The sequence below is a fragment of the Dendrobates tinctorius genome, unplaced genomic scaffold, assembly GCF_039654945.1.
Source record: "Dendrobates tinctorius isolate UK_male_01 unplaced genomic scaffold, ASM3965494v1 ptg000138l, whole genome shotgun sequence".
NCBI classification, from domain to species: domain Eukaryota; kingdom Metazoa; phylum Chordata; class Amphibia; order Anura; family Dendrobatidae; genus Dendrobates; species Dendrobates tinctorius.
The window spans coordinates 13,542,276-13,565,004 of NW_027361806.1; the positions used below are offsets into that span (position 1 = coordinate 13,542,276).

The 22,729-nt window shown below is 46.1% G+C and overlaps 1 protein-coding gene across 5 annotated transcripts in view; it reads left to right on the forward strand.

The window, feature by feature from the left end:
* The window catches only part of PATJ (PATJ crumbs cell polarity complex component), a 256,986-nt gene that overhangs the window by 142,244 nt on the left and 92,013 nt on the right, over positions 1–22,729 (forward strand). For all 5 annotated transcript variants that reach the window (XM_073544627.1, XM_073544628.1, XM_073544629.1 and 2 more), the window contains one exon: positions 7,460–7,574. In XM_073544627.1, coding sequence (XP_073400728.1) covers positions 7,460–7,574 — 115 coding nt within the window. The remainder of the gene's footprint in view (positions 1–7,459; positions 7,575–22,729) is intronic.

Below are 22,729 nucleotides of genomic sequence, written 5' to 3' on the forward strand. Positions count from 1 at the left end.
TAGGGGTACGAGACAGGGATGCCCATTATCTCCGTTGCTGTTTGCCCTCGCCGTGGAACCCCTAGCTATTAAAATAAGGGATACACAGGAGATAAAGGGATTTGTTTATGGAAGGAAGGAGGAGAAGGTGTCTCTCTACGCTGATGATATTCTGCTATACCTGGGGGACTCGGGGGAGAACTTGGATAATGCGATGGCATTAATTGAGGAATTCGGAGAATTTTCTGGACTCAAAATTAACTGGGATAAATCGTGCATCATGCCCATTGATACAGTAGATGGAGATATTGGGGAGGTTGGAATATCACCGAAATTGAGAGTAGTTTCGAGATTTAAATATCTGGGGATACAGATCGCCCTCCCCTTGAGTAGTTTTGAAGAACTTAATTTAAGCCCTCTGCTACAAAAAGTTCGTTCCAAGATTTCGGCGTGGAATAAATTACATCTTTCGGTGATTGGAAGGGTAAATCTTTTAAAAATGATTGTGATGCTGCAGCTGCTGTATGTACTGCATAATTCTCCAATTTGGATCCCACAGAGTAGGTTCTGTAAAATTAAATCGCTGTTCGGCGACCTAATATGGGGGGGGGAAAGCCCACGGTTTAAACAAGAAACGTTGCAGAGGCCGAAAGAGGATGGGGGGGTGGCACTTCCTAATCCCTGGGTATATTTTTTAGCAGCACAATGTCAACATATGGGAGGATGGGGGGAGGAGACGGGACAGGAACAATCGCCCAGTAGTTTGAGAAAGCTGTTTGGGAAATGGCCTTTGGGAGAGAGCCTGGAAGGGGGGCAGTTTTTAAAATTTGGCTCTAGGTTTCCTACGGTTCTCCTTATTCATAAGGTATGGGAGAAAGTTAAACAGATTAGGGGCAGCTCGGCTCAAAAGTGCGGGGAACAGCTTTGATTCAAAAGCGGTTGGTCCCGCATTCCATTCTGGGCACGGTCGAAGCGGTGAGGTGGCACTGGAGGGATTGGTCATCGGAGCTTGTGGCCGGTCTAATTTGGAGGTTGCCCTTTAAGGACGTTAGGGCTTGTGTTCCTGATGTTGACCTCAGGGCTTGGGATCAGTTGGGGTCCCTGCGTATGTCAGATCTTTATGACAAGGGTTCCCTGTTACCTTTTCCTGAGCTGATGTCCAAATTCAACCTTCCAAGGCAGGTTTTCTACCAATATCTTCAAATTGGGCATTTCCTAAGCACTTTCCACCTGAGTTCCTCAGCATCAGGACATAGGTTTTTGGCAGACTTTCTATTGAAGGACTCGCCACCGGTCAAGGGCTTGTCCTTATTATATCGCCACTTTGCTTCTGATGTGGAGGGGAAGACACCAACATATATGACAAAATGGGGAAAAAGAGCTCTCTCTCCCCTTGCCGCCTCGGCAGTGGCATGTGGCCTTCCGGATGGTACTGGGGTCCTCCGCCTGCCTTAACCATTTGGAACAGATTAAGAAAGTACACATGGGTTGGTATAGGTGCCCAGTCCAGATTGATAGGTTTGCGGAGGATTACTCTCCCCTCTGTTGGAAGGGTTGTGGCATGGTGGGGACAATAGGACATCTCTGGTGGTCTTGCCCTTTAATTTATAGTTTCTGGGGTCGGATCTTTGATCTAGTGGCAGAGGTTTGTGAGACTAGACTTCCTCCCTCACCTCAAATGGGGATTTTACACATGGGCTTGGACGCCTTTCCTGCTCCCATTGCTTAATGCATCTCTCACATCCTAATCTCGGCCAGACAGTGTATCGCAGCTAGGTGGAGGTCCCCTGAAATTCCTGCTCTGGAGGAGGTGATTGCTAAAATCAACATGCACTTCCACTATGAAACTCAATTAGCCAGCAGTGTCTCTTTGGCCTTAAAAATTCAAAAACGTTGGGTGATGTGGTCAGCCTCTCCCAGGGCCTCTCCCCCTCTAAAATGGTGATAGCCTGCTCTTGTAATAGGTTGGACAGGTAGTTCCGTAACCGGTGGTTTAGAACAACTCTTTTTCTGTGCAATAAATGTACTTACTGTATTGTTGTAAGTTACCTCCCCGCCCCCCCCCCCCCCCTTTTTCTTGCAATGTATGATGTTATGCCTTGTCTTGTTTTGTGCATTGCCTTTCTTGTCGTTTGAAAATTCAATAAAAATCTTTGGATTAAAAAAAAAAAAAAAAATGCGGGGAACAGATAGACAGGGTGATGAACACTCTACAAGACCTGGGCTGGCTTCTAAATCTAAAAAAATAAAGATTGGAGCCCAGAAGGGTACAAGAATTCTTGGGCCTAACACTAGACTCAAACATTCAGGAGTGTCGCCTCCCAGACCACAAAAAGGAGAAAATCGCTCAAATCACAGCAAGAGCAATCCAAAATCCCTCCATGACACTAAGGAAGGCTATGTCACTGTTGGGTTCCCTATCCGCCTGCCTCCCAGCAGTTCAATGGGCACAGTTACACACAAGAGATCTCCAGTGGGACGTATTGGCCAACCAGGCAGTAATAGGGGGACACCTAGAGGGTCGCATTACCCTAAATTCAAGCACTATTCATTCCCTAGCTTGGTGGAAAAAAATAGGAGAATCTGTCTAAAGGGATCCCCTGGGCAACAAAGATGGCACACATAGTGACAACGGATGCCAGTCCCACAGGATGGGGAGCGCACATGAACAAAGAGGTGACTCAGAGCGTATGGGGAAATCAAGAACTAAAAGCCTCCTCAAATCAAAAAGAGCTTCTAGCAGTAGGCTATGCCCTAACACACTTCCTACCCCTACTCCAGAATCACCATGTCCGCATTCTTTCGGACAATCGAGTCACAGTGGCCTATATAAATCACCAGGGGGGAACCAGATCCTGAGCCCAATGGACACATCCGCCAAAATCCTCAAACTGGCGGAGGCAAACCTGCTATCTCTGACAGCCCTACACATCCGCGGTGCAGAGAATCAAAGGGCAGACTTTCTGAGCCGCACCCAATTGCGACAGGGGAAATGGGTACTAAAGTGGTCCATTTTTCGGCAGATTGTAAAAATGTGTGGGATCCCAGACATAGATCTGTTTGACGACTTCAAAAACAAAAAAGTAGACGCCTTCTGCCCCCTAGATCCCAGGGGGGAATCCTCTAACTCTGGACGCGTTTATGCTCCCATGGACACAGAGTCTAACATATGCCTTTCCCCCAATCATGCTCATTCCAGCGGTACTAAAGAAAGTCAGGGAGGACAGGGCAAGAATGATACTGATAGCCCCTTCTGGCCCAAAAGAACCTGGTTTTCCTGGCTAAGAATGCTCTCAGTAACCGACCCATGGATCCTACCGAATCTCCCGGACCTGCTATCGCAGGGCCCAGTGCTACATCCTCAGGCACCGAACCTCCATTTAACAGCATGGGATTTGAAAGGGCACTGATGAGGGACAGGGGATTTTCAGAGAACCTGATAACTACACTACAAAAAAGTAGGAAACCGGTTACCATGAGAGCTTATGGCAGAACATGGAAAAAATTTCTATCCACCTCTAGGGCAAAGGTTCAGGATGGGGTTCAGATTGATAAGATCCTAGAATTTTTCTACAAAAGGGCCTAGAACAGGGTCTGGCGGTCAACATATTAAAAGTACTAATAGCGGCGTTAGGTGCCCTCTATAACCATGATGTGGCAGGTGACCCCTGGGTAGCACGGTTTATTAAAGCTGCAACCAGATCTAGGCCAATAGCCAGTCAAAGATTACCGTCATGGGACCTGAATCTTGTACTTTCAACACTGACAGGCCCTCCGTTTGAACCAATTCACTCGGCACCCCTAAAAATCCTATCACTTAAAACTGTGCTTCTGGTGGCACTAACATGAGCCCGAAGAATGAGCGATATTCAAGCCTTGTCAGCAGGGCCTCCTTTTACAAAAATTCTAGAGGATAGTCCTCCTAATACCTGACCCGGCCTATCTACCTAAAGTATCATAACATTTCCACAGGTCTCAAGAGGTAGTCCTTCCTTCCTTCTGCCCAAATCCAAAAAATAAGGGGGAATAAAAGTTACACACTTTAGATGTTAAAAGGTGCCTAGTACAGTACTTAGAGGCCACCAAAAAGTGTAGGAAGGAAGGCTCTCTCTTTGTGTGTTTCCAGGGTCCTCGGAAGGGGTTCAAAGCATCCAAGAGTACCCTGGCAAGGTGGATAAGGGATGCGATTGCCCTGGCATATTCATCCAGCGGGAATACCATCCCAGAGGGGCTGAGAGCTCATTCCACAAGGGCAATGGGCTGAAAAATCTGAGATATCAATAGAACAAATCTGTAAGGCGGCCACCTTCGACCTTTTTTAGGCACTATAGATTAGATCTAGCCTCTACATCTGACCTGACCTTCGGTAGAAGGGTCCTTCAGGCGGGGGTCCCTCCCTAAGCTACCAATCTCTGTAATTCTCTCCTTGGTGCTGTCATGGGTGAGAGAGAATAGCTTAGTTACTCACTGATAACGGTGTTTCTCGAAACCCGTGACAGCACCCGCTTATTCCCTTCCCCTTCACGAGTATGGTGAGCACATTTTTACTGTTAGTAGAGTGTTTCCGTTTAGGCACTGTGCTTTGATAAGTAAAGCAGTATTATAATATTGTGTATATATTTCTGTTGCCTAACCTGGAGACCCTCTGATGCTCTATAACCAACTGAAGGCGGAGGAGGAGAGGTACCGCCCTTTTTATCTGTAGGTTCCTGTCCCTGAAGGGCGGATCCCCTCTCTCCGTGGTGCTGTCATGGGTTCCGAGAAACACCGTTATCGGTGAGTAACTAAGCTATTCTTATGCTCAGTTGCATATTTAGCTTGCCAGTGTTAAGTTTGTGTAACAACTCACTAAGGGGGGAAAAAAGGTAACAAACTATAAACTGCTACTGACCCTGTTGGTTCCTGTAAAGACAAGAGATCCTGACCAGCAGCCCTTAAAGGTTCCTGTTTTTGCAGTGTTAGCCCTAACCATAGACTAGAAGATGTAAGCTCAGACCAAACAACCTGTATGACCGCCGAGCGCTTCACATTCCTCGTAAAGAACCGGAGGGTAATGCAGAGTGTAAATTACCTCCAAAATGTAAAGTGTACTGAAAAAAGGAAAGATCCCAGAGTGAGTAAAGATAACCACGAAAATGAAATGAAGTATAAAGTATGTGCTGTTAGATTATATGCTTTCTAATTCATAAAAAAAAAACATAAGGTAGGTGCAAAGTAAACAGAAATGGCAAGGACTGTCTTTACGCTATAGTAGAATGGCTGACCATCTACTATCACCAGCAGGAAATGCCAGCAGGGTAACAGATAATAAAGCTGCACCCAAAAGGTGATGGGGCACACCTATGTAATGCTAAACAGATTGCAGCCAGAATAACAGAACCACCTGAAGAAAAGGTGTGTCTGCTGTGGCTTGGTGGACAGAGAAGCCGACCACAAAACACAGGCTCAAGGGTTTTGAACACAGAAGCATGACAAGTAACCAGTGGCATTTTTGGGTTGCTCTCATCTTGTTGCGTAGTGGTGTATATGATTATCCTTTTCTCCACTGCCTAATAGCATTTTGGTTTTGTTCTTCTTCCTACGTAGCAGCATGTACACTTTTTATCTTTATATTGAACATGTTTAGTTTTCCTTTCCCAGTGCAATGTGTTGGCTGCCAAATAATATGAGAATGTAACTACTACCTCCATCATTGATGCGATGAGCTACGTCTCCCAGTATTTCTTTATAAATTTGTATCATTGATATCTGAGAAAGTAAAACATCTAAGTTTTTTAAATTTAAAGTTTCTCAGTAAGAGACATGGGAATAGGGCAAGTGAAGACTTTCGGGAGGGAGAACCTTCTGCTCGACCAGTTGTCAGAAATCGCAGCCTCATGAGAGCCTACCTGAATGACGATGAGAACTGTAGAAGACTACTGGGCAGAAATTGTCTGGAGTAGACATAAAAAGAATAACAGAATATTCACGTGTCTTAAATTATTTAACTAATTCTATTAATAAAAACATAAAGTAACTATATTGCTGATTTTGGCTGCACTTTGCGGTTGGCATTTGACCATTTTCAGGTCTCTCTTTCAGAAATGTACCTAATGTTCCCATCTTCTGCAGATCCTGGACTCTAGCGCCGTTTGTTACAATGTTTTCCCCTTTTTTCCATAAGTGCATTTTGCTATTAGCAGAGAGATCTATTGCTTAATTAAATAAAACCTGATATTTGTGTTCCAAACATACACCGCCATCCCGAGGCTAATAGATGTCCTGTGAAATACAAGACACGGAGAAAGGGCTTTTTAGTTTACTCTCCATAAAAGACACAATGTTGAGCCACGGCGATTCTCCGAGGTTTTACTGCGCCCGCTGCCTCCAACTCTGCGAGGTAACGAGGACTATTTATTTTTCTCACCTATTTAATGAATTATTATTTGTACCTGGTCACATTGGAACATAAACATCTCATGATAATGTAGCTTTGTTGTCTCCAGGTATGACATGCATTCCTGGTTGGGTTCGTGCTACATTATCTTTCCTTTTTGCCATTTGACTTTTTTTTATACTTTGTATAAATTGATTCATACTTTTCCTAATGAGGTTTTATTTTGGACGAAGTTGCGGCAGAACATACACATGGTAATGGAGATTTCTTGTCCTGATGTGTGAAATAATGTTTTAGTCTGAGATTATATACATTGCTTAACTTTTTATGATTTTTACTTTTTTTGTGTGTGTGTACTGATTTTATATTTTGTAAGATTATTATTTCGAATTTTGCACAAGGAAATTTGGTCACACTATTATAGAGTTTTTCTCTGTGATACTTTGTTCCTCGCCAGGAAAGCGATAGCATTTAGGTGGATGGGGGGAGGGCACCTACGGTCAATCGATGGAAAAATCTAGTGAATAATATAACACCGTTTTGAGAATATAGTGTATAGGACAAGAGGATGCCCCAAAAAAATTTAATAGAATTTGGGAGATGTGTTGTGAATCACCTCTGCCGCACTTAACTTCCTTGATTTCACTATATTTACCCTGATCTGTTCCGGGTTTCCAAACTCATGAGATAATATTCCTGATACCAATGAATCAATGAGTACATTGCTATTTCTAACCTCTAAATCATTAAGATTTAAATTTTGCTAAGTTGTTTATTGTCCTAATCGGACGAGTGCAGTGTTAGAAATGTTCTAAAGTTTCAAACTATCTTGTTACTCATTAACATATTCTAATATGTTACAGTGATATATGCTATTTAAAACAATGTAATATTTGTCATGGTATTCTGAAAGGACATCTGTTAGTATTAGTAACATAATCCGATGCATATTAATGTATGCAATGTTCATTCTGAAGTATTCTTCAATAAAAAGGGTTTTAAAAAAAAAAGATTTTTTGGGGGTAATGTTTTACATCGTATTACATGCGATGAGAATTTGCTGACGGCTTTGTGAACACGCGTGAATTTTCCTGTCTTGTGCAGAGCGTCTCTCCTGGACCTGCCGGCCCTCCACCACCAATGAAGCTTCCCCCTCCATATAGAGAGTCCCCCAGCCCTGTCACATCTGGGTTGGAACCTGACCTTGTGGACAGCGATGGTAAGAAAGAATTTTGATGTATTTTTTTTTTCTAAATATGAATTTCTCATCTTAAATTTTTTTTTTCTTTTAGATTATCCAAATCTTCATACCATAACATTCTTACTTTTCCTATTATATCATTCACTTTCAGATAGATAATAGATAGATATTCCAAACAATGTAGCCAGGACTCCAGGAAATGTTCAGTGCAAAAATGTATTGGTTGCTCTGAAAAGTAACAATGTGTCGGCTTAAATGCATAGAGCGTTTGTCAAGTTCCTGAAGAACTGAAACATTCTTGTTAGGCCTCTTTCACACATAAGTTTTTTGCCTTCAGGCGCGATCCGGCTTTTTTTTGTAAAACCGGATCCGGCAAAATGCAATGCCGGATCCAGTTTTTCCCCATTGACTTGCATTAGCGCCGGATCGTGCCGGATGGCATTGCGTTTCATCCGTTTTTTGCCGGATCCGGCAACTTGTCTCATTCCGGCGTCTGGAAAAAACGGCTACTGTAACGTTTTTTGTCTCCGGCGAAAAAGCCGGAAGCGCCGGATCCGGCGCTTCCAGCTTTTTGCTACAATGAAAGTCTATGGGCGCCGGAATGCGCCGGATCCAGAAAAAGACGGATCCAGCCACCGGATCCGGTTTTTTTAAGTCTGCGCATGCTCAGATCCAATTGACCAGCCCCCAGGAACAGATATAACCTGCTAGACGGATCCAGCAAAAAAACGGATCCGTTTCTACAGTTCTCCAAAATTTATGCCGGATCCGTTTGTTCTAAAAATAGCCGGATCCTGCCTGACGGCAAAAAACTGATGTGTGAAAGTAGCCTTATTCAGGCATTTTTCATTGAAGCTTTGGAGTGCTGCTGTTTTTGGACTATCGATCTATTGATCTATCTATGATTTATTTATCTATCTTTCTATTGATCGATCTCCTGTCCATAACATTTTTACAATTGTTTTATTGATATCTTTAATAACGTTACAACACCCTTTCCCATGTTGCTGACTTCATAGAAATATCCATCTCCTATCTCTCATATTTATTTCAGACTTATTTGAAGGGTTGAATCTTGCATCGGTAGTGACCAGTAGGTGGCGCTGCCGAGCAGATATATTTATATATTTTATTTTTTAAGCAGGGTATTATTTGGAATCCAGTGTAACACCTTAGTGACAGAGGTTGCTTTGCCACTTAATGACCAGTGATCTCTTATTTTTCCAGCTATATTCACAAAACCATTTTTTTTTTTTAGGGACCACCTCACATTTGAAGCGAGTTTGCGGGGGGGGGGGGGGGTTCAGTATAACAGAAAATACCTAAAAATGACACCATTCTAAAAATTGCACCCCTCAAGGTTTGAAAAAAACACATTGAAGAAGTTTATTAACCCTTCAGGTGCTTCTCGAGAACTAAAGCAATTTTCACAAAAAATTTACTTTTTATCCTATTTTTTAAATTTTCACAAGGGTATCCGGAGAAAATGAACCACAAAATTTGTTGTGCAATTTGTCCTGAGTACGCCGATAGCCCCATATGTGGGGAAAAGCTGCTGTTTGGGTTCATGGCAGGGCTCAAAAGGGAGGGAGAACCATTTGACTTTTTGAACGCAAAATTGGGTGGAATCAATGGCAAGTGCCATGTCGCGTTTAGAGACCCCTGATGTACCTAAACAGTAGAAACCCCCCTGAATCTAATTCTAACCCTAACACCATCACACCCCTAATCCCAACCCTAACCATAATTCCAACCTTAACCCTAGTCCCAACTTTAACCCTAACTTTAGCCCCAACCCTAATCCTAACTTATCCCAACTCACCCTAACCCTAATGGGAAAATGGAAATAAATACTTTTTTATGTTGTTATTTTTCCACAACTAAGGGGGTGATAAAGGGGGGGTTTGATTTACTATTTGTTATATTTTGATCACTGTGATAGACCCTATCAAAGTGATCAAAATGAACCAATAGGAAAAATCTCCTATTGGTGCCGGCCGGCAGATCTCGGCATACTCCCGCCATATTCTCCAGGAGGAAAGCGCCGGCTGCCTGAGGTACTTCAAAGGGGGCTGCAGAAGGATGCAGGGACAACGGAGGTATTGGGGGACCCTATTTCTCTCTCCTCTGATGTGCGATCCCATTAGAGGAGAGAGAAATTAAATGGAAAATCTGACACTTTTTTTGCGGTCGCCGTTATACCGTTAATAACGGTGATTGGAACACCGGGATTGGTAAAAACCGACCTGAATCATGTTCTCTGGGGTCTCAGCTACCCCCGGGAGCTGAGAACCCAGAGAAATTCCAACTCTGGGGGGCGCTATACCCTTATTCCTCAGCGCCGTTAAAAAGCGGCGCTGTGGTTTAAGTGCCCTTAACTGCCAACAAAGCAGTATCGGCGGTCGTTAAGGGCTTGAAGGTATTGTTCAGAATAGTTTAAATACTGTCAGAATGGTGTAAATTAATAAAACTCTGAATAGTTGGAATAGAAGTGACTGGGCATCATAGAGTCCTAGAATGGTGGAGTTGGAAGGCACCTCCTGGGTCATCTGGTCCAACCCCCTGCTCAATGCAGGATTCACTAAGCCATCTCAGACAGATGTCTGTCCAGCCTCTGTTTGAAGACTTCCATTGAAGGAGAACTCACCACTTCTCGTGGCAGCCTGTTCCACTCATTGATCACCCTCATTGACAAAAGGTTTTTTCTAATATCTATTCTGTATCTTCTCCCTTTCAGTTTCATTTCATTGCTTCTCATGTTTCCATGTGCAGATAAGAATAGTGATGATCCCTCTACAATGTGACAGCCCTTCAGATATTTGTAGCCCGCAGCCTCCTCTTAGCCTTCAAGTTTGCAAGCTCAACATTCCCAGATGCTTTATCTCCGCGGAGGGGGGGGAACGTCCGACCGCAGCCACTTTGCCCGTTTTTTTTTGCCCTCGGTATTGTGTCCAACGCGCTCTAGTGCAGTGGCGGCGAACCTATGGCATGCGTGCCAGAGGGGACACGCAAAGACCTCCCGGTGGGCATGCGCGCCATCTCCTCAGGACTAGAAGACTGTCGGGGAGGGGGAGCGGCGGGTCACAGGAGGCAGGAGCTGGCTGCTGCGACTAACTCCTGTGCCTGCTGCTAAAGAGAAATGAAAACTCACTGCACTGGCTTCCAGCAGCTTCCGGGCTATCATGGGTGCATGGAGGACTATGTGGAGCTATTATACTTTATGGAGATCTATGTGGAGCCCTTTTACTGTATAGAGGACTTTATGTGCCCGTTATACTGTATGGAGGGTGTTATTTAAATGTGTGAATAAATATAGTTGGCTAATGTTTAAGTTAATAATTTTATACGGCCCCCGAACACTATTATAAAATTCCAAATGGCACTTGGCAGATAAAATGTTCCCCACCCCTGCTTTAACTGTTCCTCGTAGGACATACTTTGCAGTCCGCTCACCATCCTAGTTGCTCGTCTCTGAACTTGCTCCAGTTTTTCATTGTCTTTTTTAAAATGTGGCGCCCAGAACTGGACACTGTATAACAGATGAGGTCTGACCAAAGAGGAGTAGAGGGGAATAATTACTTCACGTCATCTAGACGCTATGCTCCTCTTAATACATCGTAGAACTGTGTTTGCCCTTTTTGCTGCTGCGTCACACTGTTGACTTGTGCAGTCTATCATCTATTGGTACACCCAAGTCTTTTTCACACATGCTGTTGCTTAGTTCTATTGTCACTGGTGTGTCAGAGGCTGCAGACAGTCGCACTGCATCTGGCTGCAGAATGTCTCAGCGGCTGGTCCTGCAGACTAGTGGCCACCTTCCCCGGCCTTAATGGTGTCACCTGGATCTGGGTATTTATAACTCCCAGCTTCCTGTTGGGATTGCAGGTGTTATTTTCTATTTGCATTTTCCCTGTTGAGGCTTGGAGCTGCAGCAGTCCGCCATCGTCCTTTTTGGAGTTTGGAGGACATTGGTGTTTCTCTGAGTCTTCACAAGCTAAGTGTTCTCTTATTTTCTTAGTCTACCCAGTTGTCTTAATTGGTAGTGAGGGTTTACTAGCGCTCATCCTGTCCTCCCTGGTGCAGAGCTTATCGCCTGGGTCAGGCAGGGATTAGGTTCCTGCTCAGCGATAGGTGCGGAACCTATAAAGGAACGATAGGACAGACAGGTTAGATCGGTCTCCACTCCCCTTTTCCCTAGTTTTTGGTTCCCCTTCCCTTATCCCATTGTGTTGCACTTTGTGCTACACTGTACGTGACATCTATTCCTCCCATTCTGTAGATGTAATTTTCGTTTTTCTTTACCAGATGTAGAATCTTGCATTTTTCCCTATCATAAAATTAATAGTGACCTTACTGATTTTTTATTAGTTTACACTACATTGTGACTTTTTCTCCTTCGTCTCATTGGGGGACACAGGTACTGTGGGTGTATGCTACCGCCATCTGGAGGCTGACACTAGGCAAACAATACAAGGTTAGCTCCACCCCCGCCGTATACACCCTCACCCTGATTGCGGGGGGAAGCCAGTTTTTTGCTTAGTGTCTATGGAGACACACGTCTGGTCCTTTTCCTCCAGACATTTTTGTCCATGAAGATTATACCGGGGCAACGGATCCTATTGAAAGGGTCCAATTTCCCCAAACCATCAACGGGCGAGCGTGTGAGTGTCGTCTCCACGTATCCTTTCCCCCGACGTGGGACAAATCTGGGCAATTTCCCCAGAACTTTTTTATTTTATTTTCTTTATTTTTTTTCTAAGAAGAGGAGACAGGGGCAACGGATCCTATGGAAAGGGTCCGATTTCCCCAAACCATCAACGGGCGAGCACGTGCGAGTGTCGTCTCCACGTATCCTTTCCCGCGACGTGGGACATGATGCCGGACCTAGCCCTGATCACCCCTAGGTAGAGAAAGTATGGGCTATTCAGAGGCACAAGACGGTCCGAGCGGCCCCCACTGCTCCACCAACGCAAGACGAAGGTGCTGCAAGGAGGCGGACGGTCCCTCTCCTCGGCTGAAGCTGGACGGAGTTAGGGTGCCTGCACCGTCCAGGATTCCCTCACCAGCCCCCGCTCCCTTTTTTGTTGTCCGCCCTAAAGGGCCTACCTGGATCCTGTTTTCAGCGACTCAAGGGACGGGCGTGCGGGGGGCTCCTGGGCAGCAGCTGCAGGCAGCGGTGTGCGTCTCCCTAGGGCCTCCGCGTATCCAGAGGAAGAGTAGCGGTTCTTGCGTCAGCCGCTGCGGCACGCCACCGCCGCCCAGCATTTCACGGCGCCGCGGGCGGGGGAGAAAAATTTAGCCCCCGGCTTTTTTGCCAGTGTTAGGCCGCGGCGCACCATCGCCGCCGCCCCTGTGTCGCGGGGCGGTGGACAGTAACTGAGCCCCCGGTTTTTGGCCAGGGTTAGGCCGTCGCCGCTGTGGCGCCGTGGGCGGTGGGGGAAAATTGAGCCCCCGGCTTGTTGCCGGTGTAGGCCGCGGCGGAAGTACTGCCCTCGGCGCAATGCGTCACTTCCGGTGGCCCGCCCCTTGGAGCGCTGGGAGGGCGCAAGATAAATCCAGGCCTCAGCTTTAGTGCGGGGAAGGCCGCGACCAGGAAAGAGTTCGGCTTACCCCACGGAGACACAGAAGGTCGGGCACGCAGTCGGGGGACACAGGTCGGGTAAGTGCAGGCTGCGGAGGCTGCTAAAACAGCAAGGGGGCCTCTCCTCCCCCACTCCTCCCCTCCCATATAAGAAGGAAAAAAAAAGAAAAAAGCATTTTTTGGTTGGGATATATAAAACTCCTAGCAGGCTCAATATGGCCGTGAAAGGGAAGACTCACACTTTTCTCTACGCTGCATGCACTTCTTGTAAGGCCCCGTTTCCACGAGCGCAGAGCCCCAAAGTGTGCGAGGCCTGCGACTCTGAACGCGCCCAGGAGCCTCCCTCGGCGACTGAATCCAGAGAAATGAATCCTCAGAAATGGGCACTATCATTATCCCAGTCAATGGCTTCGCTTACAAAGGCGATCGAGTCCCTTCACGCCCCAAAGGGAGGCAGGGAAAGTGGCTCGCTTATCTGGGAAGGGTCCTCCACCGCACAGGAACCTTCGGCCTGCAGGGGCCGTTCCCATGCCAGACAGAGGCGAAGGAAACGAACCCATACGTTGTCTCCCGGCTTATCCGGTGCCTCGGCATCGGGAAGTTCAGCATCACGCTCCCTTTCACCAGCGAGCGGGAGTGGGCAGAGTTTGGATCGTGACTCAGACGAGCCACTTGATCTAGATACCCCGGGATGCCGGGAGACAGTGGACAGCCTCATTGAAGCAGTCAATCAAACCCTGGGGATTGAAGATGATGCTACCTTGGCCGTGAGCCATAAGGTAGCCTTTAAGCGGGCCAAACACCCGCATAGAGTATTTGGCACTCACCCAGAATTTGAGGATATAGTGCAGCGCCACAGAGAACGCCCAGACAAGCGTTTCTCGGGTCAGATACCTATAGAGGCGAGATAACCATTTGCCCCGGAACTCTGTAAGAAATGGGCAGAATCCCCAGTGGTGGACCCGCCAGTGTCACGCCTGGCCTCAAAGTCCTTGTTGTCGGTGCCTAGCGGCTCGTCCATTAAGGACCCCACGGATCGGCTCATAGAGGGTTTGGCGCGATCAGTTTTTGAGGCATCAGGTTCGGCGCTCGCCCCTTCGTTCGCGGCGACGTGGGTAGCCAAGGCCATGATGTCATGGTCAGAGTCTTTGAATAACGCCTTGCAGGATAGAGGACTACCTGCGGAGGTATCTGAGGTCGCAAGTCAGATTGCTATGGCTGGAGACTACTTAATTAATGCGTCTATGGATGCAGCTAATTGTGCAGTATGTGCGGCCGCTAACGCGATTGCCATTAGGAGAGCCCTCTGGTTGAGAATTTGGCGAGCCGATTCAATTTCCAAGAAGTCCTTGACTTCCTTGCCCTATCAGGGAGGCTGCCTGTTCGGGGAGAAGTTGGATCAGCTCATCTCCAATGCGACAGGAGGGATAAGTAGCTTCCTCCCGCAGCAAAAGGCGAAACAGCCTTTTCGTCAGGTCCCGACACGTTTTCGAGCTTTTCGCAACACCGGATGGATGGCAGCAGCCGGTTCGACCGGCCCACCTCGCTTCAACCAGGATAGGGAGCGACAGGTCTCATATAGACCCATTCCAGTGGGAAGGATGCGCGCTCGCCAGCCCAGGTCGAGAGGAGCCAGGACCCAGAGACCCTCAGCCAAATGACTCGGAGCCTTTGGTAGGCGACAGCAGCAGGGTGGGGGGGCCGCCTGCTCCTTTTTTGCCATATCTGGGTCGAGGTAGCACACGACTTATGGGTGGTAGAACTGGTGATTTCAGGGTACAAGATAGAGTTCATCAGGTACCCTCCAACACGGTTTTTCTCTCCCGACTTCCCAAGGTGGAGTCTTGGGCAAAAGCACTGCTAGGGGCCATCGATTCACTCCAAGACAACTGAGTTATTGTTCCCGTACCAGAGCACGAAAAAGCTCAAGGTTTTTATTCCAATCTGTTCGCGGTCCCCAAAAAAGACGGGACGATCAGACCAGTTTTGGACCTGAAGCTCTTAAACAGGTTCATCAGAGTCAAACATTTCAGGATGGAATCTCTCTGTTCTATCAGCCATGGAGCAGGGAGAGTACTTAGCCTCGATCGACATTCAGGATGACTACCTGCACGTTCCAATTTTTCCTCCACATCAAAAGTTTCTTCGGTTCGCCATCAATGGGCGACATTTTCAATTCGCAGCACTCCCATTCGGGATAGCCACCGCCCCCAGAGTGTTCACGAAGGTAATGGCAGTCGTGATGGCCGTCTTACACTCGAGGGGCATAGTCGTCTTGCCATATTTAGACGACCTCTTGGTGAAGGGTCCCTCGTTTCCGGCGTGCAAGGAGAATGTCAGCATTACACTGGATACACTGTCCCGCTTAGGTTGGTTGGTCAACAGGAAGAAATCATCTCTGGTCCCAGCTCGGAGGATTGTTTTTCTAGGAATGGTCTTCGATACCTCCCAAGGGTTGGTAAGTCTCCCTCAAAACAAGGCCCTAGCGCTCCGACAGGGAGTCCTGAAGCTCCAGCAGCCGGTCCCTCACACCATTCGGTTTGGGATGAGGATACTGGGGAAGATGGTGTCAGCAATGGAAGCAATTCCGTTTGCTCAATTTCATCTTCGACCCCTACAGCACGCTCTCTTGACAGCCTGGGACAAGAATCCGTTCACCCTCGTTCAGCGGTGTCGGCTATCCTCTCAGGTCAGGCAATCGCTGGAGTGGTGGACGACCAGATCCTCCCTTCTTCAGGGGAAGCCGTTTCCCCCAGACCACTGGCTAGTGGTCACGACCAACGCCAGTCTCCTCGGCTGGGGAGCGGTTTTTCGTCACCACACGGCACAAGGCCAGTGGTCGCAACAGGAAGCTCATCTTCCGATTAAACTTGTTGGAAATACGAGCGATCTGGCAGGCGCTGCAGCATTTCCAGTACCTCCTAGCAGGACGGCCCATTCGGATACAGTCAGACAACGCCACGGCTGTGGCTTACGTAAATCATCAGGGGGGCACGCGCAGCAGGGCAAGCATGCGCGAGATAGCACAGGTGCTCATTGGGCCGAGAAGAACCAGTCGATAATTTCGGCAGTCTACATCCCAGGCGTAGAAAATTGGGCAGCGGACTTCCTCAGCCGACAAGAGGTCGTGGCTGGGGAATGGGCCCTGCACCCCGAGGTCTTCCAGCAAATTTGCCAACGGTGGGGAGCACCGGATGTGGACCTGATGGCGTCCAGAACGAACGCCAAGGTGCCTGTGTTCGTCGCTCGGTCACGAGACCCACGAGCGTTCGGGGTGGATGCGTTGGTCTTACCATGGAACCAGTTTCGCCTTCCATACCTGTTTCCTCCGTTGCCATTGCTTCCGAGGGTCATCAGGAAGATCAAAGCAGAGGGGGTCCCAGCAATTCTGCTGGCACCAGACTGGCCCCAACGGGCGTGGTACGCAGATCTTGTGCGGCTGCTCACCGACGTCCCATGGCGACTACCAGAGCGCCCAGATCTACTGCACCAGGGACCGATCTTCCACCCAAACTCAGGGGCCCTGTGTTTGACAGCATGGCCATTGAATCTTGAATTCTAACTCAAGCAGGTTTTGAGCGTGAGGTGGTCGCCACAATGGTTAGTGCCAGGAAACCGACCTCAGCGAGAATTTACCATCACACCTGGAAAATTTTCTTCACTTGGTGTCGAGAGCGGGGTCATTCGCCCCTGACGTTCTCTGTTCCCAACATCTTGGCCTTTCTTCAATCAGGCCTAGACTCGGGGCTGGCCCCGAGCTCCCTTAGGAGACAGATATCGGCACTGTCCGTCCTGTTCCAGCGAAAGATTGCTACTAATATGCAGGTAAAGACCTTCATCCAGGGAGTCTCTCATCTAGTACCCCCCTATAAGGCGCCGATGGACACCTGGGATCTTAACCTGGTCCTGAGCGTCCTGCAGGAAGCGCCCTTCGAGGAGCCGCTGCAGGATATTTCCTTATCGTTCCTTTCTTGGAAGGTGGTATTTTTGGTAGCCATTACCTCCGTTAGGCGAGTTTCGGAGTTGGCGGCCCTATCCTTCCGTGCACCTTTTCTCGTTTTCCACAAGGATAAGGTGGTGCTTAGACCAGCTCCCCCCTTTCTTCCGAAGGTGGTGTCCTCTTTTTACATCAATGAGGATATTGTCTTGCCTTCATTCTGTCCGGCACTGGTGCATCGCGTAGAGAAAGCTCTTCACACCTTAGATCTGGTGAGAGCACTCAGGAGGTACGTGTCGCGGATGGCACCTTTTCGCCAGACGGATTCGCTGTTCGTGCTCCCTGAGGGGCGCAGGAGGGGGCTTCGGGCCTCAAAGGCGACCATAGCCAGATGGATCCGTTTAACTTTTCAGGAGGCCTATCATATTAGAGGTGCGTCAGTTCCAGCAGGGATCAAAGTGCATTCTACTCTGGCAATGGGCGCCTCTTGGGCGCTTCGGCATCAGGCCTCGGCGGAACAGGTATGCAAGGCAGCAACCTGGTCCAGCCTGCACACATTTACTAAACATTACAGTATCCATACTCGGGCTTCGGCGGATGCGAGCCTGGGTAGAAGGATTCTCCAAGCAGCAGTGGCGCACCTTTGAACAAAAGAGGTGCATGCAGCTTGGATCGGTGAGTCAATCTCCCACCCAGGGACTGCTTTAGGACGTCCCACAGTACCTGTGTCCCCCAATGAGACGAAGGAGAAACATGGGTTTTTGTGAGTACTCACCATAAAATCCTTTTCTCTGAGACGCTCATTGGAGGACACAGCACCCACCCTGTTAGCCGGTTGGCTCATGTTTTATTTAATTAATGTGCCTTTTTTCGTAAGTGTCAGGGTGATCTGTATCTGTACTTGTTCCTGCCTTGCTGCTGTAATGCTCTGAATTTCCCCATGGTGGGACGATTAAAGGATTATCTTATCTTGCCAGACATATTGTTTACTGCATTAAGGCTGATTAGTGTAAAAGCAGTAGGAGAACAACAAACTGGCTTCCGCCCGCAATCAGGGCGAGGCTGTATACGGCAGGGGAGGAGCTAACCTTGTGGTGTTTGCCTAGTGTCAGCCTCCAGATGGCGGTAGCATACACCCACAGTACCTGTGTCCCCCAATGAGTGTCTCGGAGAAAAGGATTTTACGGTGAGTACTCACAAAAATCCATGTTTTTATTTTGTAAACAAAAAAATGTTCAGGAAACATCCCTTTAGCGTTTTGTAAATGGCAAGAGGGCAGACCTGTTTGCACAGTGGCTGTAGTGTGACACACACAATTGCTGCAGCTCCTCACTGCACAGCTGTCGGCACTTTTTGGGAAGCCGTAGGGTGACTTTATTTAGCACATATTAAGAGGCTAATTATTCTTGCATGTACCTTATCTCATACAGCTAGACGTTTACTGAGTTTAGTAAGGGATTGGGAATGCAGTGTGGCTGCTTCCAGTGCACTGCCCGCCTGATTTGCGTATTGAGTCTACAATACATTGCTCATAACTGGCATATCAAATATCTGTCAATTAATATTTAAAAACAAGAGAAAGGTTATAACACGGAGGACCGTGAAACCAAGTATAAACACTATAGAGAAAAAGGTCCTCCAAGGATATTGTATAAAATATTCAAAATGTATTAAATAACACAAAAAATAAAAAGTAACAGCAAACCATACAGAAAGTGGAAAATAGCATGACACTGGGTGACAAACATATGGACTGTAAAATGACTGGTTCAATAATGTAGCACATGAGGAAATATTTGCATACAAAATAATTATTAAAGTGCTGGTGTAGCAAGCAGAAATAGATTATATTAATGATCTAATCTCACATATCAGAGCCTAATAGCATGTTAAAAGAAGCCTGCAGCGACATTATGCACAATGAAATAGATGAAACCCAGACATTGCTGGTTTCCCCATAGTTGATCTCCTCTGAAGGAAAAAAATCCCTCCTAAAAAAATAAATGATGTGGGTATGGATTAGATCAAGTAAGGGAAACTTATCTCATGGCTAGAGAATTGAAGCAATAACATGTTTACCAGAATGAAAAAAATCACCCAGGGAAAAAATAATGTTTCCATATATTTCCTCATGTGCTACATTATTGAACCAGTCATTTTACAGTCCATATGTTTGTCACCCAGTGTCATGCTATTTTCCACTTTCTGTATGGTTTGCTGTTACTTTTTATTTTTTGTGTTATTTAATAAATTTTGAATATTTTATACAATATCCTTGGAGGAGCTTTTTCTCGATAGTGTTTATACAAATCTGTCAAAACAAAAGTTGTTTTTTTTTTGTTTTTTTTGTATCGGGGGAGAAGCATCTCCACAGCCATATACGTAGTAACAGGCTCATAGGTTCCCTTTAACCCCATCAATGCTCCTTTAGTTACTATTATTCCAAGGAGCGTGTTTGGTTGTTTTCTGCAGGCTCAGGTGCTGAGCCCATTCCAAGAAGGGCAAATGTCAGCTATATGACACAGCTGACATTTGCCTGTACTAGCTGGAAACCTTTTTGAGGAGTTGACGTGTTGCTATGAGAGCTGGGAGCCAGGTAAAGCCCCCCCCCATGCTTGTCATGATGTTTCAATCATGAGGTCCAGCCGCTGGCTCTGCGTCATAGGAGACTATGATTTTTTACCATACACAGCAATACTTTAGTTTTTATGTTTATAGTAGAAGCAGTCAAACTCTTGCAGGTACAAGCTCCCCAAAGGAACTTTCAAAAAAGAAGTGAAAAGTAAAATGAAAAAGATAAAAAAAAAAAAAAAATATATATATATATATATATATATATATATATATATATATATATATATATATATATATATATGAAAAAACCCCATAAAAACTCAAACCCTCCCTCCTCCATTTCAAAATAAAATAATGAAAAGAGTATCTCGGTGTCTGTAAAATTCTTGTCTATCAAAATATAAGGATTAATTAACTCTTACAGCAAATGTTGTGAAAGGCAAAGAAATAGAAGTTCCAGAATTGCAGTTTTTCAGTAAAAAAACTGATCCAAATATTTTCTGCACCCCCAAAATCCAAAATTGTAGAAATATAAGCAACCGCTCACCATGCAAAAAAAACAACAAAAAAACACAGAAACAAAAACACAATTTCCTTTTCTTGAGCCACTAAAATCTAAAAACTATACAAGCTTGGTATTTACTGTAATCGTCTTGACGAGGACAATCCTTTTGTCAGGTTGCTTTTATTTAATTAATCCATTTAACTCCATTTTTGTTTAGACAAGTCAGACTGCCAGCTCAGTGAGGTGTCAGGTTACATAGCCCATTATTCCTTGGAGAAGGGAACAGGCGAGAGGAGCAGAGGGTGGAAACTGGCCGAGGCATACAGACAAAGATCATGCTGAGCCTTCCAACAAGTCTTTCACCTCACCCCAGAGCTGGATTCTCATCTATACTGCTCAGTACTACTGTGTAATATCCTCCAGTCTACTGCTGTTCTTCTCTGTGAGGGAACTGTGGAAAGATGAGCAGGAATTATTCATATCTGTGTTCTGTGTATGGGAAAGATTATAACAGCTCGTCTCCGCTCACCAGTCCAGAGTGAATTACAAAGTAGAGATAGAGACTGCAGAGGTAAAAACCACTGATAAATGCAGGATACAAGTCATATAATGGCCACCATGGCAGACACGGACAGAAAAGGGCCCATATGCAATAACAATGTATGGACCTTTTGCAGTCCAACAGTTCAGCATAACACACAATGTCACCTGCTTTGGGTGTGGAAGTTATCCCCTGTATTTCTTGGACCCCTGTGTGGCTGCCCATGTTGCACCAATGATATGTCTGCCCCCGATTGGTCAAATATGGTGTTATTTCTCATGTACATACACAGGACCGATTATTCTGGTTACTTGAAAGTGTATTTTTCTTATTTTCAACCACTGGGTGACACTGTTGCAAAACTTATTTACATTTCATAGCTGGTAAAGCCTGCCCACATTGGAGGATTAAAAAACTGCTTCAAAGTTATTCTTTCTTTCTTTCTTTTTTCTTTCATTTCAGTTAGTAATTAAGTGACCGCCTTAAAGGGGTCAGCAAGTAAATGTTATTTGTGTAGCAAAGCTCTGCAAAAAATTTTTAATATGCGTTCTATATCAAAATCCCATTGTTTCTTGCGGTCATTGAATAGAAATCTTCATTGTAATTTCCAGTGGATCATTAACATCTGTTGTGCTCATATGATGGACACAGAGGTATTCGACTTTTTAAAAGGTATAGCTCTGATAAGTGGGATGTTACTCCTTGACCAGGATGGAGTGTTATCCCCTGCTGGTGAACAATAAAGCTTTGTTTTGAATGACAGCAAGCAGAGATCCTGAAAATGATATGCAATTGATAAGACAGTATTTTTGGAAATTGTATATATATTTTTTTTTTATTTTGTTTGTTTTATTAACTCCAGAAGTCACTTGTAGGACTACATCCTTCAAAACAGTTTGTCGGGACTTCACGCCTTCGTTTTGGGGGGTCACTAGTGACCATTGCTGGATAAGAGGAATCAAGCTGAGCTTACGTCCCACCATCATTGTTGGGGCTCGCACTCAGGTGCGAGGAAAACGGACGAGTGCAATCCGATAACAAATCCGATTACACTCTGACAAATGTTATTCAGTGATTCCCTGCTCATCTGCAATTTTTTTTCTCAGCTGAAGTCGGACTGAGAAATTGCAGCAGGGGCTATTGTCCTCGTATCTCGGATGAGACTCACCAATGTAAGTCAATGGGTGCGAGGGAAAAAAAAACTGCTCAGCACCCGGACCATGTGAATACCGACCGATTTTTACATTTTGCACACCAAAGCCGGCAATTCATCTGCCACGTGCAGTAAAACCAGAGCATGACCCGACATGATAGAATAGATGGATTACATACAGTGTATATACACACAGAATAGATAGATATAAGATGTATAATTAGTACAGTGCTTGTGTAGTTTACTATACATGTGTTTTTTTACATACTAACTCAATACTCCATTACCATCCCATTGACTTGATGTCACCTGACAATACAAAAGTGACATCAATCCACCCAACTATCATCTTAAATCCACCGCACCAGGGCAAGTGGGAAGGCCAGAGTCACACTACCGTACATCACGGCAGAGTGCTATATGATGAAACATCGCATAGCCCTCGGCCCAGTGTTACTTTGTAAGGCAGCTCACATCTGTGATTACTTTCTCATGCCGAATCGGCATGCGAGAACAATGCTGCAATTGGCACCGAGACTCGGCCAAGTCTCGGCTCACTCGCACCCATATAAGTCTATGGTGCGAGTGACACAGCGCACATCACTGGGATATCAACCGAGTGCGGTGCAATATGCGCTGACGATGGAGAATCTAATTTCTCTGCCTCCTCCGCAGGTGTGAGAGGATTGGAGCACAGCAGCATGATACTTGGCTCCTCCTCGCAGGAGCCCAGGGTCATTAGAATATCGCATCCGCTGCTCTTGCCATACACTAGTATAACTCCAGCCTAAGTGCCAGAATTGGTGCATCTTGTGGATGCCCCATTTCTGGGGCAGCTGAGAGCTGATATTAGTCTGGGAGGGGGCCAATATCCATGGCGCC